Source organism: Pholis gunnellus, assembly GCF_910591455.1.
Source record: "Pholis gunnellus genome assembly, chromosome: 22".
Taxonomy (NCBI): domain Eukaryota; kingdom Metazoa; phylum Chordata; class Actinopteri; order Perciformes; family Pholidae; genus Pholis; species Pholis gunnellus.
Genome location: NC_136549.1, coordinates 16821559 through 16835429, shown reverse-complemented (window position 1 = coordinate 16835429; position 13871 = coordinate 16821559). Strand labels below are relative to the sequence as shown.

At 42.5% G+C, this 13871-nt stretch overlaps 1 protein-coding gene across 1 annotated transcript; it reads right to left on the bottom strand.

Annotated features, from left to right (window-relative positions):
• Window positions 1-5156: 5156 nt before the first annotated feature.
• On the bottom strand, window positions 5157-13020 carry LOC306713774 (uncharacterized protein). The gene is made up of 9 exons (XM_079183601.1): window positions 12157-13020; window positions 8472-8537; window positions 7612-7737; window positions 7456-7530; window positions 7038-7133; window positions 6703-6797; window positions 6409-6487; window positions 6066-6149; window positions 5157-5553 (listed from the first exon to the last, which is right to left on the bottom strand). Exons 1-9 carry the CDS (start codon window positions 12214-12216, stop codon window positions 5431-5433), a joined length of 804 nt encoding a protein of 267 aa, XP_079039727.1. The 5' UTR covers window positions 12217-13020; the 3' UTR covers window positions 5157-5430.
• Between the last annotated feature and the right edge of the window lie 851 nt (window positions 13021-13871).

Sequence of the window (13871 nt, the reverse complement as noted above, 5' to 3'; positions counted from 1 at the left end):
CTCCTTCACCTGTAGGCCACCGTAGTTCTCCAACGCTCTTGATAAGGGGGGGGTGAGCTGTCCCAATGCCCCCCCCCCATTTACAATTTGATGACCTGCTAACCAATCAGAATGCAGGATTCTGTCGTGGGCGGTGCAGCAGAGAGACAGTCCCGTCTGTCTCTGCGTTCAGGAATGTGCTGGTCTGTGCACAGAGAAGTTGGGATTTTACGAGTGTCGTTGTTAAAGTGTTTATTCGGGGGAAAGTTATTCCGGTCTCACTGATACACACCGACTCCGCAGATTTAACAGGATGGAGGGGACCACAGGGAGGAAAGCTTCACATGACAACGTGAAGACACAAATACAAAGTCCTCCGTTCAAACGGAAGTACAGTTCTGCTATTTCAGATAAAACCTTATTTATCGAGAGAGAAATTGCAGCTGAAGTGCAAAGAAGGAAAAAGTTAAATTACAGTTAAGAGTGCAACTTAAAACAAAATCTAAACAATAAATATTATCAATAAAAAACAAACATACACAACGCCAGAAATCATCCAAGAAATAAACACAACAAAAGATTTTGTGAACCAAATCAGGTCAAAATGTCCACTAGGACAGAATAAAACCGTCTTCCATTCTGTGTTTAGACGTTTAAATCACCGCATCTCTTTGTGGATGAAAAACTAATCGAGCCAATCACAAAAATGGGGACTTAAACTGCCTCGTTTACACTTACAGTGTAAATACTGTACGCACATCTCAGCTTCTGTACCTGAAACCACACGAAGTGGAACAAAGTGAAAATGGAGAATTGTGGTTCGACTTCCTGTGAGCTGAGGATTCTGAGAAGAGGTCGTGACTGTTAGGTTGGTGCATCTGCAAACATCCATGCAGGGCTAGATAACACCAACACTGTTCTTCTGACTTGTATCTGAAGACCAACTTCTGATTTGACATTTCGTGGTCGATCTGGTCGTGTGAGTCCAACTTGCCGAGAGTCCCGTGGGCTTTTATGACAGACTTGTTACTTGTGTCTTTGACTTGTCTGTCATGCAGGTTATTGTTTCAGTTTTATCACATTAGCAACTTTGACTTGTATTAATCGTGTCACCGTTGCAACTTTTATTGCAAAGGATTTGTCTCTGACATGTTAACATTGAAACACGAATTTCTCGACTCGATTCATTGACTTGGAACGTAGGTTTTGTAACTTAGATTTGTTGTCAGTTACGTGTGCATTGCGACTTGGAATTGTCTCTCTCCTGTAGATTTTGTTATTTAGCCCCGTGTCTTCTGTTACAAACCTGTCTTGGTCTGGTAGGTCTTATGACTTGGACTCAGACTAGTCTTGGTTGGGCAGACTTTGTAACTCAACCTTTTATTTGTCTGGTAGGTTTTCTGACTGATCTGTTCTGTAGGATATTGATGCAGTTTTGTCTTTGTGGTTATGATTGTGGCTTGAGTTGGCCTTAAAGGTTTTGTGACTCGAATTTGTCTTGGTTTACTAGATTCATTGACTTGGACTTGTTACGGAAGGTTCCTAGTATGTTTTGTGACTTGGACTTGTCAAGGGTCATGGAGGCTTTGTCACAGACTTGGGACTAGATTTTATGACTTGGACTCAGACTTGTCTTGGTCTGGTAGGTCTTATGACTTGGACTCAGACTTGTCTTGGTCTGGTAGGTCTTATGACTTGGATTCAGACTTGTCTTGGTCTGGTAGGTTTTATGACTTGGACTCAGACTTGTCTTGGTTGGGCAGACTTTGTAACTCAACCTTTTATTGGTCAGGTTGGTTTTGTGACTTGGACTTGTGTGTTATGTGGGTTATGATGCAGTTTTGTCTTTGCCGTGTGGGCAGTGTGATTTTGGCTTGAAGGTTTTGTGACTCGATTTTGTCTTGGTCTACATTAATTGACTTGGAATTGTTACGGAGGGTTTCTAGTATGTTTTGTGACTTGGACTTGTTTCAGATATTCAGGCATTGCGACTTGGAATTGTCTCTCCGGTAGGTTTGTTAATCCGCCCGTCTCTTGTAGGACTGTCTTGGTCCTTGAAGGTTTTGTGACTCGGGCTTGTGTTGGTCTGCCAGGATTCATTGACATGGACTTGTTACGGAAGGTTTATCCTAGGTTTTGTAACTAAGACTTGGGCATTGTGACTTGGAACAGGTTTTGTTAATCAGCCCCGTCTCTGCCATGTCGGCTGGTACAGACTTGTCTTGGTGGCGTCGGCTCTGACTCACAGGTTGTGGTTTGGTGTTTTTCACCTTCATTCATTCATTCAGGGCGGCGTGTCACTGGGAGTTACTCTCTCTTCTGCAGGATCTGGACCGCTGGCCGCTGAGCAGCTCCACTGGAAGGGTTAAGGTTAAGGGCTTTGCTCAGCAGCGGTAAAGAGAGAAGAGCAAGCGCTGCTTTTGCTTTTCTCACTTTCTCCACTATTGTTCTCTGAACAACAGTTCAGGACTATTCACACTCTGTGTGACTCTAAATGGAGCATCATGTACTGAATGAACATCATGCTGTACTGAAGAAGACTTGAAACTAGAGACTGAGACCATAAACTCAACGTATCCTCATATAACGGTTCGTATGATATCTTACAGAAAGTTACTGCTCGTTTTTAGTGCGTTTAATTCCGTACGTTTAATTGAACCTTTGTTTTAATGTAACTTTGAGTTAATCGCTAGTTGATGAACAAATGATCAGAAACACTCACTTCATGTGAACTCTCACTTTTAATGAAGCCGTCTGACCTGTTACACCCGTGTGAAAGTAAACTATGATTCAGCAAGTTGTGCAAGAAATCAAATTATAAAAACAAGTCTTCACTCCCCAAACTACAGAGCAAGAGGAGGAGCTGCTCTTTATTAAGCTCTGATGATCCAATGCCTGCAGCAACATGCTGCTCTTTGTGTCCAGATACAAATCCAGGTTTTTTACATTTCTACGTTTGTTTCTTTCGCACCACATTGTAACCACCGTTTTTGAATTAAGTTAAAGCTTTTAAGAGGGGAGGAAATGATCCTGGATGCTTTATGGAACGAATTGAGCGAGGAAGATGATGATTCACGTGTGAAATTGCACGAAGAGATTTAGATAAATACATAAAAGTAAACATCTGCCGGCCGGCTTTTGTTCTGGGGATGTTGGAAAACGTTGCTGAAGGACGTCTGGAATAACCTCCTAAGGAGTTTTTGAACCTACTGGTTTCCTTCCGTGCGTGTGTTGTGTTCGCTTAAAAGCAGCAGCTGTTTTCTGCCTCTGTCGCCTGATTCGTCACACATTCACAAACATATTGCTGGAGATCTATATACCACATCTTATATCAATTGCAGGGATTACGATTGTATAAGTGAGCACTACATCACAGCCACGTATGAAGAAAATATATTTATGGAAAGATCACAACAACCTGGATTCGAACCCTGTCCAGCGGAATGGTCAAACATCCTAACATCCAACTGGTTACCTGGAGGGCTGAACTCAACACACGCACGGAAGGAAACCAGTAGGTTCAAAAACCAGCAGGCACGTAACACCGGCATTCAACGTGTGGCGGATAAACACGACGAAATAAAATGATACGATCGGCATTAAAACAAATAAAACATGCATAAATAAATACTACTCACAATACCGCTGAATCAGTGGAGCCCGGAGCTGGTTTCTCTGCAACGAGACGGTCCATCTGGGGGTGATGGGAGACAATGACCAGTCTACTGCGTTATGTTTTGATCGCTGTCACTGCAGAACATCTCGCTTCACAAAGAGGACGTGTGACATGGAAGCAGGGTTTCAGTGCTTTAGTGGAGATCTCAGGATATTCAGCCTGGATTTTAGTCCAAAACACCAGCAGAGCTGTTGTCTCAGACTGTTCAGGCCTCCATCACCTACAACCTCCAGCAGCTGATCTTCATCTGTCGCCTCATATTCTGCAGAGCGGCAGAAATACTCCTGATATTTAATTACACTCCTGATATTTAATTAGACTCCTGATATTGTCTGTTAAATGAAGCTTTGTTCTTGGAAGTTGTCGGCTCTTCTTCTGTCTCCTTAGCGGCCTTTTCCTCTTTGTAAAGAAGCTCTCCAAAAGTGTTTTACTCATTTTCGCTAGTTTGCGGGCTTAATGTTTGAGGTAACGTGACCGAGACAAGCGTCTTCCATGTGTCACGAGACACAGGCGGATACAATTAACAGAGAATCCGGTCATTTTTCAAAATAAAACTTAAAAAACCCAAAAAAATAATATAATATGTATTCTTTCTGTGCGGCTCTAGACACTTCGTCCACAAGCACCGCCAACATCTAACACATTTAAACTTTCTTATGTTCAAGGTGTTATTCATTCACACTTTATGAAAGTATTTTGCACAGAACTGTCACAAGTCTGACCGTATATGATGTAGTTTACTGTCTAAAGCACAAACGCGTTACATTAGCAAGAAACCACGTGAATGTCGTATAATGACATATCTCATCTCATCTCATTTATTGACATATCTGTGGCCCCCAGCACACACACACACACACACACGCACACACACACACACACACACACACACACACACCCTGTGGTGACTCGTCCCAAATCAACATCTTTGGCTGAGCTCCAGCGGCTGGACGCGCACAGACACATTTATTTTTATTCATAAAGTAATGAGAGAGAGCTCTGATGACCCGTTTCTTTCCAGAGAACAGATTATCTTTTCAAAAGTCAACAACAACGTGCGTTGGTGCCCCGAGGTTAAACTACCAAGTTGCACAATTCAAAAAGGTGTTCGTTGGAAAAAGGGGAAGAGTTTTAAAGGCAACAGGCTGAAACAGGATGTTGGCATTCACACAACTCCCACAGCAAGAACTCCCTCCTAATAAAATATGTTCCTAAAAACACGTCCTCCGAAATGTATGAATCACTGTGTGTGTGCCTCATAATCTCATGTATACTCAGATATCTGAGGCTGTTTCCTGCATAATGAGTACTTTTACTTTTAACACTTAAAAATGCATGTTGCAGATAATACTTTTACTTTTAATGGAGTATATATTGTGTATATATAGAGTAAGCTCACGTGACACAAACACAGACCTGCTGCAGGGTTTGGCTTGATTACGTCATCAGCGCCCTCTGGTGGCCGCTGAGGAGAACTACAGCCACAGACCACACGAACAGCACTGATAAAATAAACTTTATTTATAACGCACTCTTCAAAGAGACAAACGTTCAGCTACCAGCTGCCGTTCCGTCTTTATTTACGTCATGACTGGATTAGGTTTTCAAATCGTTTCATCGCTTCTTAAAACTGGTGTTCGGTCAAATATAAATATGCTGTTTTGAGAAAATCAAATGTCAGCTCCTCAGAGTGTTATTGATGCTTCTGAGCACCGGTGGTTTGAATGAGCTGTAGGTTCTGGGTGAGGGGGGGGTCAGAGGTCAGAGGTCAGAGGTCAGGTGAGGGAGGGCTTGGGTTGGTATTTCACTCTGTTGAAGTCGTCCACTGTGGTTTCTACCGGGGGCGTCGTCCAGTATTCCTCCAGACCCAACGTCAGACACAGAGCGATGGCCGCCATCTGTAACACACGTCAGAAATACTTTCACATTCACGACGTCGTCCACAGATACAGACGAGTTAAAGAGAGGACGACAACACTGGAGAGAGCGAATCAAACAACACGTCCAGCTTCAGATCTCACGTTTAATACTTCTGGAAAATCAAAGAAACACGTAAACTTCTCCAGAAACTAAAACACGTTTTCATACTTTTGAAAACTCCGGTAAAAAATAGGAACATAAACTAGAATATTTTAAATAAATCCATAAACTTATGACACTCGTGTAAACTTATAAGATGATCAAGAATATTGTACAAACGTACCGACAAATGTCTTCTCTTCCACACATGCATGCATAGATCTAGATAGAGTAGGAACTACACAGAGTAATCCAAAGACTTCTATGAACTAGATTGTTGCGGCTCAGTCGAGGCCGCTTCATGTTTACGTTGCCTTCGTCCGTGTGCTGAGTTTTACAGCAACGACATAAAGCTCAGAGATTCACAGAGGAAACAGCTCGTGGTGTTTACCGCGATGGTGGCGAAGGCTGAAATGATTCCGATCCTGAGTTTGATGGGGAAGCTCAGGTAGCTCTTCAGGATGGGGCCGCAGGGCTGCAGGTCAAAGGTCAAAGGTCAACGTCAATAAAACATGTTTTTAATCTGAAGTGAGTAATATAGATAATAATGGTGATGTGACAGCAGCAGAGAGGAAGCATGAGGAAATACAGGACAGGGAAGAAAGATGGACGAGAGGAACGTTAACAGAGAGAAGAAGAAGAAGAAGAAGAGGAAGAGGAGGAAGAGGAGGAAGAAGAGGAAGAAGAAGAGGAGGAAGAGGAGGACAGTGATGATGAGACTGTGGTTGAGTTACCTCGGAGTGAACCCACAGTTTATCTGAGAGCTGTGAGGTCGGAGGCTCACGGCTCACCATCACACAGAGCTCCTCTGAGCTGACGTTACCGGACAGAAGAAGAAGAATTCACATTATTATTATTATTATTATTATTATTATTATTACTGAACACAATCGAGACCAAAGACACAAACGCAGAATGAATTCGTCCGCCTTCCTTCAGCTGCAGCAGCTCAAAGGACGTCGATGTTTGTCCCAAACGTCTCAAAGAAAGTTCTCAGTTCACATCATGCTCTTGTGCTTCCGTCTCACCTGGGCTGCAGGGCGGAGGCGGGACGTGTGCAGAAACAGGTGACAGGAAGTTGATTTTCCCAATCCTCAAAACTCCTCAAACCACAGCACGAGTCCTGAGGAACAGACGTGACAAGTCCAGTTTTCTTCAAATGATACAGGAACTTAGATATCTGAAACTGAATCCTTAAAGCTAAATCATCTACAGTTAAACTGTGATAAAAGAGTTGATCAGTGAGTAGAATAGAGAAAACATTTCTATAGATATTTAACAGAGCTAACAGGCTAGGCTAACAGCACCAGGAGGAACTGTTCCTCTACGTGTTGATCTTTACTCTGATTCTCTCTGTTCTTACGGAGGCCTGGAGCTTGTTGAGCTCGCTCTGGATGTAGAGCTCTGCTCTGTGGAGCGGAGTCACGTTCAGGAACACCTCGTCCACGGCGCCGCTCATCTGCAGAACACGGAGCAACACAACAGTACAGATTCAGTGCCAAGAGAGTTTCATCCTTTAATCTGATATAAAGTCTTTAAAAAAAGCAACATCTGATCATTCAAATCAGCCTCTAATCTGCTTTCAACATCCAGGTAAACTTTGCTGATGGCTGCTCATGTGTGAACATGAATACTCTCTCATAGCTGGGATCAGAATGATTTTGGAAGCTAAAGATACGGTCACAGGCAAAGACAAGTGAAGAAGAAGTGTGCTGCCTAAATGTCCCTCTAGGGGGCAGCAGTGGCTTCTAAGAATGGATGACAGACTCAGGTAGACTCACCTCAGCTTGAACCTGAACCAGCGGAGAGGCGACAATAATCACAGCCACAAACTCCACGAATATCAGCGCAGAAAACTGGAGGAGACAATGACAGGTTAGCTCTGTGTGTGTGTGTGTGTGTGTGTGTGTGTGTGTGTGTGTGTGTGTGTTTCTCACCAGCATCAGCAGAGGTTTGAGGTCCATTGACGCAGCACAGATACCCAGAACAGACAGAACCACAGTGATGGGGCCGAACACCTGCAGGACCAGTAAGCCGTCGCTGCTGGACAACTGGTCAAACAACTGGGAGGGAGCGGGAGACGACGTTTAAACACATGTAGCGGACAATAGAAAAGTAATTCAAAGTCATCTGTAATTGGATGCTTTATACTGAAATGCACCCTGGGAGTCGTAGTTGCCTTCTCCCTGTCAGGATTTATGATGGACAGCTTCAAAAAAGGACAAAAAGCATCAAAACCGAACCCTCCGGTTCTGCCGAAGCCAAAGCTTCACGTGTTAAAGCTGCATTCTCTCTAGTGTCCACCAGGGGGCGACTCCTCTGGTTGTATAGAAGTCTATGAGAAAATGACTCTACTTCTCTCTTGATTTATTACCTCAGTAAACATTGTAAACATGAGTTTATGGTCTCAATCTCTAGTTTCAAGTCTTCTTCAATACAGCATGATGTTCATTTAGTAAATGATGGTCCATTTAGAGTCACACAGACCATAAAGCAGGGGATGCTTTAGGGGCGGGGCTACACAGTGATTGACAGGTCGCTACCAGAGACGTACACGTCACTCCTCTGCGTTTATTAATAATTTAAGAAAGACATTAAAATGCTCATTTTTTTATATGTTATTATTTATGTCGTGTATCACCTTCTCCAGTAAGGTAATTATGTTGCTTCTGGTTTTTGGAAGGAAAAAGTTGCTCAAACTACAGACCAACAGGCGACACACGGCAGTAAAACTTTAATGGTATTTGTTGGGGTGAAACACACACACACACACACACACACACACACACACAGTTACCTCAGCAACTGGTGTGTTGCCATCGATGGAGGAAAATCCGACGCCAATCATCACCACACCGGACACCTGCAGAGACGGAGTGGAGAGTCGGGTCAAACTGCTGCAGCTGAGTGTTTGCTGGGAGGAGGAAGTCTTTAACATTCCTGTGAAACTGTTGTTTCCCCCGAGAGACGCTCATCAGCCGTCCGCCTCACATCACATTAAACTTCATCGTGTTCCTCAGTTCAGAGTTTACACACAAATATCCGCACACTGAACCATCTTCACGCAACAAGACCTCGTCTGAGCTGAATCCATCTGTGCAGCTTCTGTACTTTCAAGTTATTTGTGGTCATAGCGCAACAATTTCAGAGATAAATAGAATAAATATAAATAGATTATATATATATATATATATATATATATATATATATATATATATATATATATTTAAGGTGTAAAGAAGTTGTAAAACAGTAGGTCAAAGTAAGTAGAAGCTCAAAAGTTAAATGCAACAGCGAATAAAAGATATGAATCGATATTTAATGTGTTTAATAGCAGAAAAAGAAGAGCAGCAATAATAAACAGATTTAATCCCTCATGGACATGTGAAAACTAAAATATAAAACAATAAAGTTCATATTTTAATACTAATGTAATCATCTGAAAAAAAGTCAACAGGAAGCAGAAAAACACAGCACGATGGAATACTTCCAGTATTTGTGTGTTACTGAGATTAAACATATTAGAAGTAGTTTTTAATAATGTTTTATTTTGAATATTTTATTATTATTGTGAAAGGAAATGAGTGCACTTGTAGGTGCTTTACAGCGGATATAGAATATAGAAATGACACAAAGAGAAATATTGAGAACAAGGAAACTATATCTGAAATAAAGTAATTAACACAAAACATTTTATTTAGAAGCAGAGACACAGAGCGAGGTGAGAAGGTTGCATCGTTTTCTGCACAACGATCTAAAGTAGCGTCTGAAAGCATTGAGTCAGTTGTTGAAGGAGATGAAGTATCTGCGAATTTGGGAGTAGCTTCTCCCCGGAATGCCAGGGCCGTGTGGTATTAAAGACACCATACTGGCTGCTTAGTAGAAAACAGTAAAAGAAAAACTATTAAAAACAAAATAAGTAACTGAAGGCCTCGGGGTTTGACCCTTGAGGGTTTCGTAAGAAGGTGCCTCCGAAAAAACAGACACTAAGCAAATCTGGGGCGAATCTAGTTCTGCTTAATGTAAGAATAATGTAAGAACGGACAGAGATTGGTTCTTGTGTTTTGCTGACAATGTCGGGTTTGAGGGAGAAGATCCTCTGACACATAGGCTGGGCCCCATGGCCAAGTTCAAGTTCCTCTTATCAGGGGGGCCGATCACACACACACACACCCACTGACAAACTCACACTCAGCACATGTACACTCACACACACACACACACCAACTGACAAACTCACACTCAGCACATATACACCCACCCACACACACACACACACCCACAAGCATGACACATATCAAAAAGGATCACTGTGTTAGGATTGCTTGATCAAGATTTAGGATGATTAAATGGTACATCCATAGAGGCTTAGAAAACATGTAAAGCCCGTACCCATTAAGGGAACAGGCCTAATATAGGCAAAAGAGTACGTATATTAAGAATACTCGATTATTTTAATCATAGGCTGGGCAACAAACGATATTATGATTTTGTATTATGATTTTGTATTATGATTTTGTATTATGAGTTGTATTAGGACTGATAATATGTTGTATGATGTTGTCCTTCCTTGATCTATGATGAGTGAGATGGATTAATGTCATACCCTGAGCACTGTTAAACATACGTTTGTGCAGAAGCTATCACGAGGGAGCAAGGGGGGAGGCAAGAAGTCCTGTGACCTAATTACAAAGAAAAGAGGAAGTCGGGGTTCAGACCAAGTGCAAGTTCAAGTTGAAGCATACGTCAAATCACAAGACAGCTGTCACGAGGCACCTGCCAAAAAGAGGATCTTGCCCTAAGATAGAAAGGAGGGGGACAGCAGATCCCCCGCTTGAGAGTATAAAAAATCTCAATTTTTAAATGTTCGAGGCATTAGTCGGGAAGAAAGGCGTATAGTCTTTTGAGGGCATAAGCCTTGGTTGTTCACAGGACTTTTTGGTAAACTCCGTGTCTCACTGAGTGTTAGAGGTTTTTTCAGTCTTTTCAATTTTGTTCTTTACCTTATTGGTTATCATTTTTGTATGCATTGGGACCTAAATAGGAAACTTGTAATTGGCAGAAAATAAATAAGTAAACTTGTAGCGCTTCGTCAAAGATTCTTTTCCCTGTCCATCGGTGATCTCCGGCCTCCGGGAGAGGGGACACCTCCTCGGGGACGAGACCAGCCCCTGCAGGTAAGCAAGGATCCATGCACGGCTACACGACTGATTGCTCCTTTAGCACACACCACATACATCTGTTTCTAAGAAGGAGGAAGAGATCCGTAGGATAACCTGCACGAGCTTAATATCTGTTGGGCTCTAAATCCAGGTGGTAATAAATTAAGAACAGCTTCTCCTTTATGAGCACCGGGAAAATTATTAAGGATTTCTAAAAGTACAGTTGACTGTTGAGATTGAAATTGAGAAGTTGATCGTAGACCAGGTAGCTACTCCTTGTTCACTTAAGGTAATTAAACTGGCGAGATCAGATAACTTTGCCCAAAGGTTAAAAGGGTCATATTGGTGATTTATTACTTTGTGGGGAAAGCGACATCCCGTCGGGGATTTTCTTTAACAAATCAGTCCAGAACAAGAGGCCAACGCTAAAACTTAAAGCCAGTTGAGTGGAATAACATAGAGGTAAAGAAAAAAGGGGCGCCGTCCCCCCTCCTCCTTCTAGCCGACCACTTCCGGCCCAGGGGCCACTCACCGGGGGAGACCGGACCTCGGGACAAGAGCCCCGTTGATCCGTGTTCACCCTGAGGGCAGACGTGGATTCTGCCCCTCGCTGCCGAGGATCCGAGTCAGAGTGCACGCAGACACTCCGAAAGATCCTGGGTCAATCACAGTCCGTCTCGGACGGAGAGCCTCTGTTCATTTGATGGACCACACTTGTGATTAAAAGGGACTGATAAAAGTAAATTTTAAAATAAAAATAAAGAACTTGTATTTTTTATTGATTAAAAAACTTTTTGTCTTTTAATATACATATATCTAATAGAAGGCGCGCGGAAGTATAGCTAACTAATACGTAGCACGTCACACAGTCGATGTGAGTCATCAGACACATAAAGCGGAGCATCGTCAGCGTAGCGTCACAGCATCTGAAGTGGCCCCAGAGCCGATCCTTGAGGGGCCCCAAACGTTGTTTTAGAGCGTTTAAAGAAACTATTTAGACAACGAACTCCAGAAGCATAAAAGAAAACCCGGTTTAAAGTAATATTATTGGATTTAGACAATCAACACGTGACGATTAAAGATTGTTGTGTTTGATCTGTGATACGCCGAGTAGATGAATCAATAACACTTCGTATTTTATAAAGAAAGTCAAGTAATTACCAAGTAAATATAAAATACATGTTTTTTTAAGAACTTAATTTCTTTTCCTTTTCCGATCAAACTGCAACCGCTGATGAAGATTCCAAACCGCTCGTCATCATCACGCCATCATTCATACGCAAACACCAGCCTGCAGTTAGCAGTTAGCGGTTAGCTTACCAGCAGCAGCACGGTGACACAGATGGCGAGTCCTCGTAAGTAACTCCTCCACAGAGCCATGACTGTCGTCTGAGGGAGTCGAGCTGAAATAGAAACGGAGTAGAGACCAGAGCACAGAGTGTGTGTGTGTGTGTGTGTGTGTGTGTGTGTGTGACTGTGTGTGTGTGTGTGTGTGTGTGTGTGTGTGTGTGTGTGTGTGTGTGTGTGTGCGACAGAGAGAGAAAGAGAGAGAGAGAGAGTGATGTTGTTTAAAGCTCAGGAGTGTTTTGCTGCAGAACGAAGAACATGACCAAGTTTGGAAGATCAGCTGGAGGGAAGAAGAGAGAGGAGAGGGGAGGAAACGAGAGAAGGAGAGGAGAGGAGAGGAAAGGAGGGGAGATAAGAGGAAACAGGAGAGGAAATTAGGGCGAAAGAGGAAACAAGAAATGAAAATAAATGAGAGAGGCGATGAGGAAAGGAGGGGAAAAGAGGAGAGGAGGAAGTAAGAGAGGAGAGGTTACTCCAGGTTACAGTTATCTAATATCAAATTAAAAGGAAAGGAAGGAGGAGGGATTGAGAAGTAGATATGAAGGGAAGGAAGAAAAACTGTACGTGAGAAAGAGAGACGAGAAGAAAGTGAAGGTGTGATGAAGACGAAAGAAGGAACAAGTGCAGCTGAGGAGTGAAGAAGAAGAACGTCTTTAATATAACAACAGTTTATGAAAGTGACGTATAAATAAACAGAAACAAGTTCGCGGTCGACATCCATTTTGCATTCGGCTGCAGACTCAACAAAGACGCCTCCTCATGAACTCCTGTTATGCTCAGACGACCTCTGATCAGGTTCTACAGAAGTCTGTGAGAACATGAGTTTATGGTCTCAATCTCTAGTTTCAAGTCTTCTTCAATACAGCATGATGTTCATTTAGTAAATGATGGTCCATTTAGAGTCACACAGACCATAAAGCAGGGGACGCTTTAGGGGCGGGGCTACACTGTGATTGACAGGTCTCTACGTCACTTCTGTTCATCAATAAAGATGCAAAAAGGCCTTATTGCTTATGGAAAAACGACAATATGTACGAATTTAGCGTCACAAAAAAGGCACAAAGATATAGAAATCTATGGCCTGAATGAATAGGCAGTAAGCGCTGCTGTACACTCAGTCATGGTGAGAGCAATGAATCAGATCCGTCACGTTTATCTATTGTTGATGATATTGGAGATGATGAGGGTTGATTGCTTCGATGGAGACTTTTTAAGATGTGAGCAGAGATTTGTGTTCAGTCCCGACTTGTGTATCTCTGGCTCTCCTCGTTCGTTTGGTTTTAATCACCGTATTTGTTGTCTTTTAAAAACATTTTCACTGCTGAAGACGGTTTACTCTCCCGTGTGAACGGGACTGTCTCGCAGCAATCTAACAGCACCATAAATGACCTTTTATATCACCACAATAACACACAATCAGACATGTGCAAGAGACAAAGACATTCGTGTCCAGCTGTAATGCTAGAATCACGTCATATTTGTCATGTTGTCATTCCATACATTTATATTTTAAACATGTAAAAAGTGGTGCCAGTAGAGCCTGTTGAATAGATTAAATAAAATAGAACAGAAAGGAATTCAGCAGAGTCATTAAGCTCAGCGCTGTGTTGACTTTAGACTAAAAATAACTGAAAGGGACAGACGGACTGTGTGTGTGTGTGTGTGTGTGTGTGTGTGTGTGTGTGTGT

Excerpts from the sequence above, each read along its gene's own strand:
- LOC306713774 (XM_079183601.1), bottom strand. The coding sequence starts at position 12,216 with ATGGCTCTGTGGAGGAGTTACTTACGAGGACTCGCCATCTGTGTCACC. Across the intron at positions 7,531-7,611 it reads TCAAACCTCTGCTGATGCTG|TTTTCTGCGCTGATATTCGT; the intron begins GTGAGAAACACA and ends TGTCTCCTCCAG. Across the intron at positions 6,150-6,408 it reads AACTGTGGGTTCACTCCGAG|CCCTGCGGCCCCATCCTGAA; the intron begins GTAACTCAACCA and ends TTTGACCTGCAG.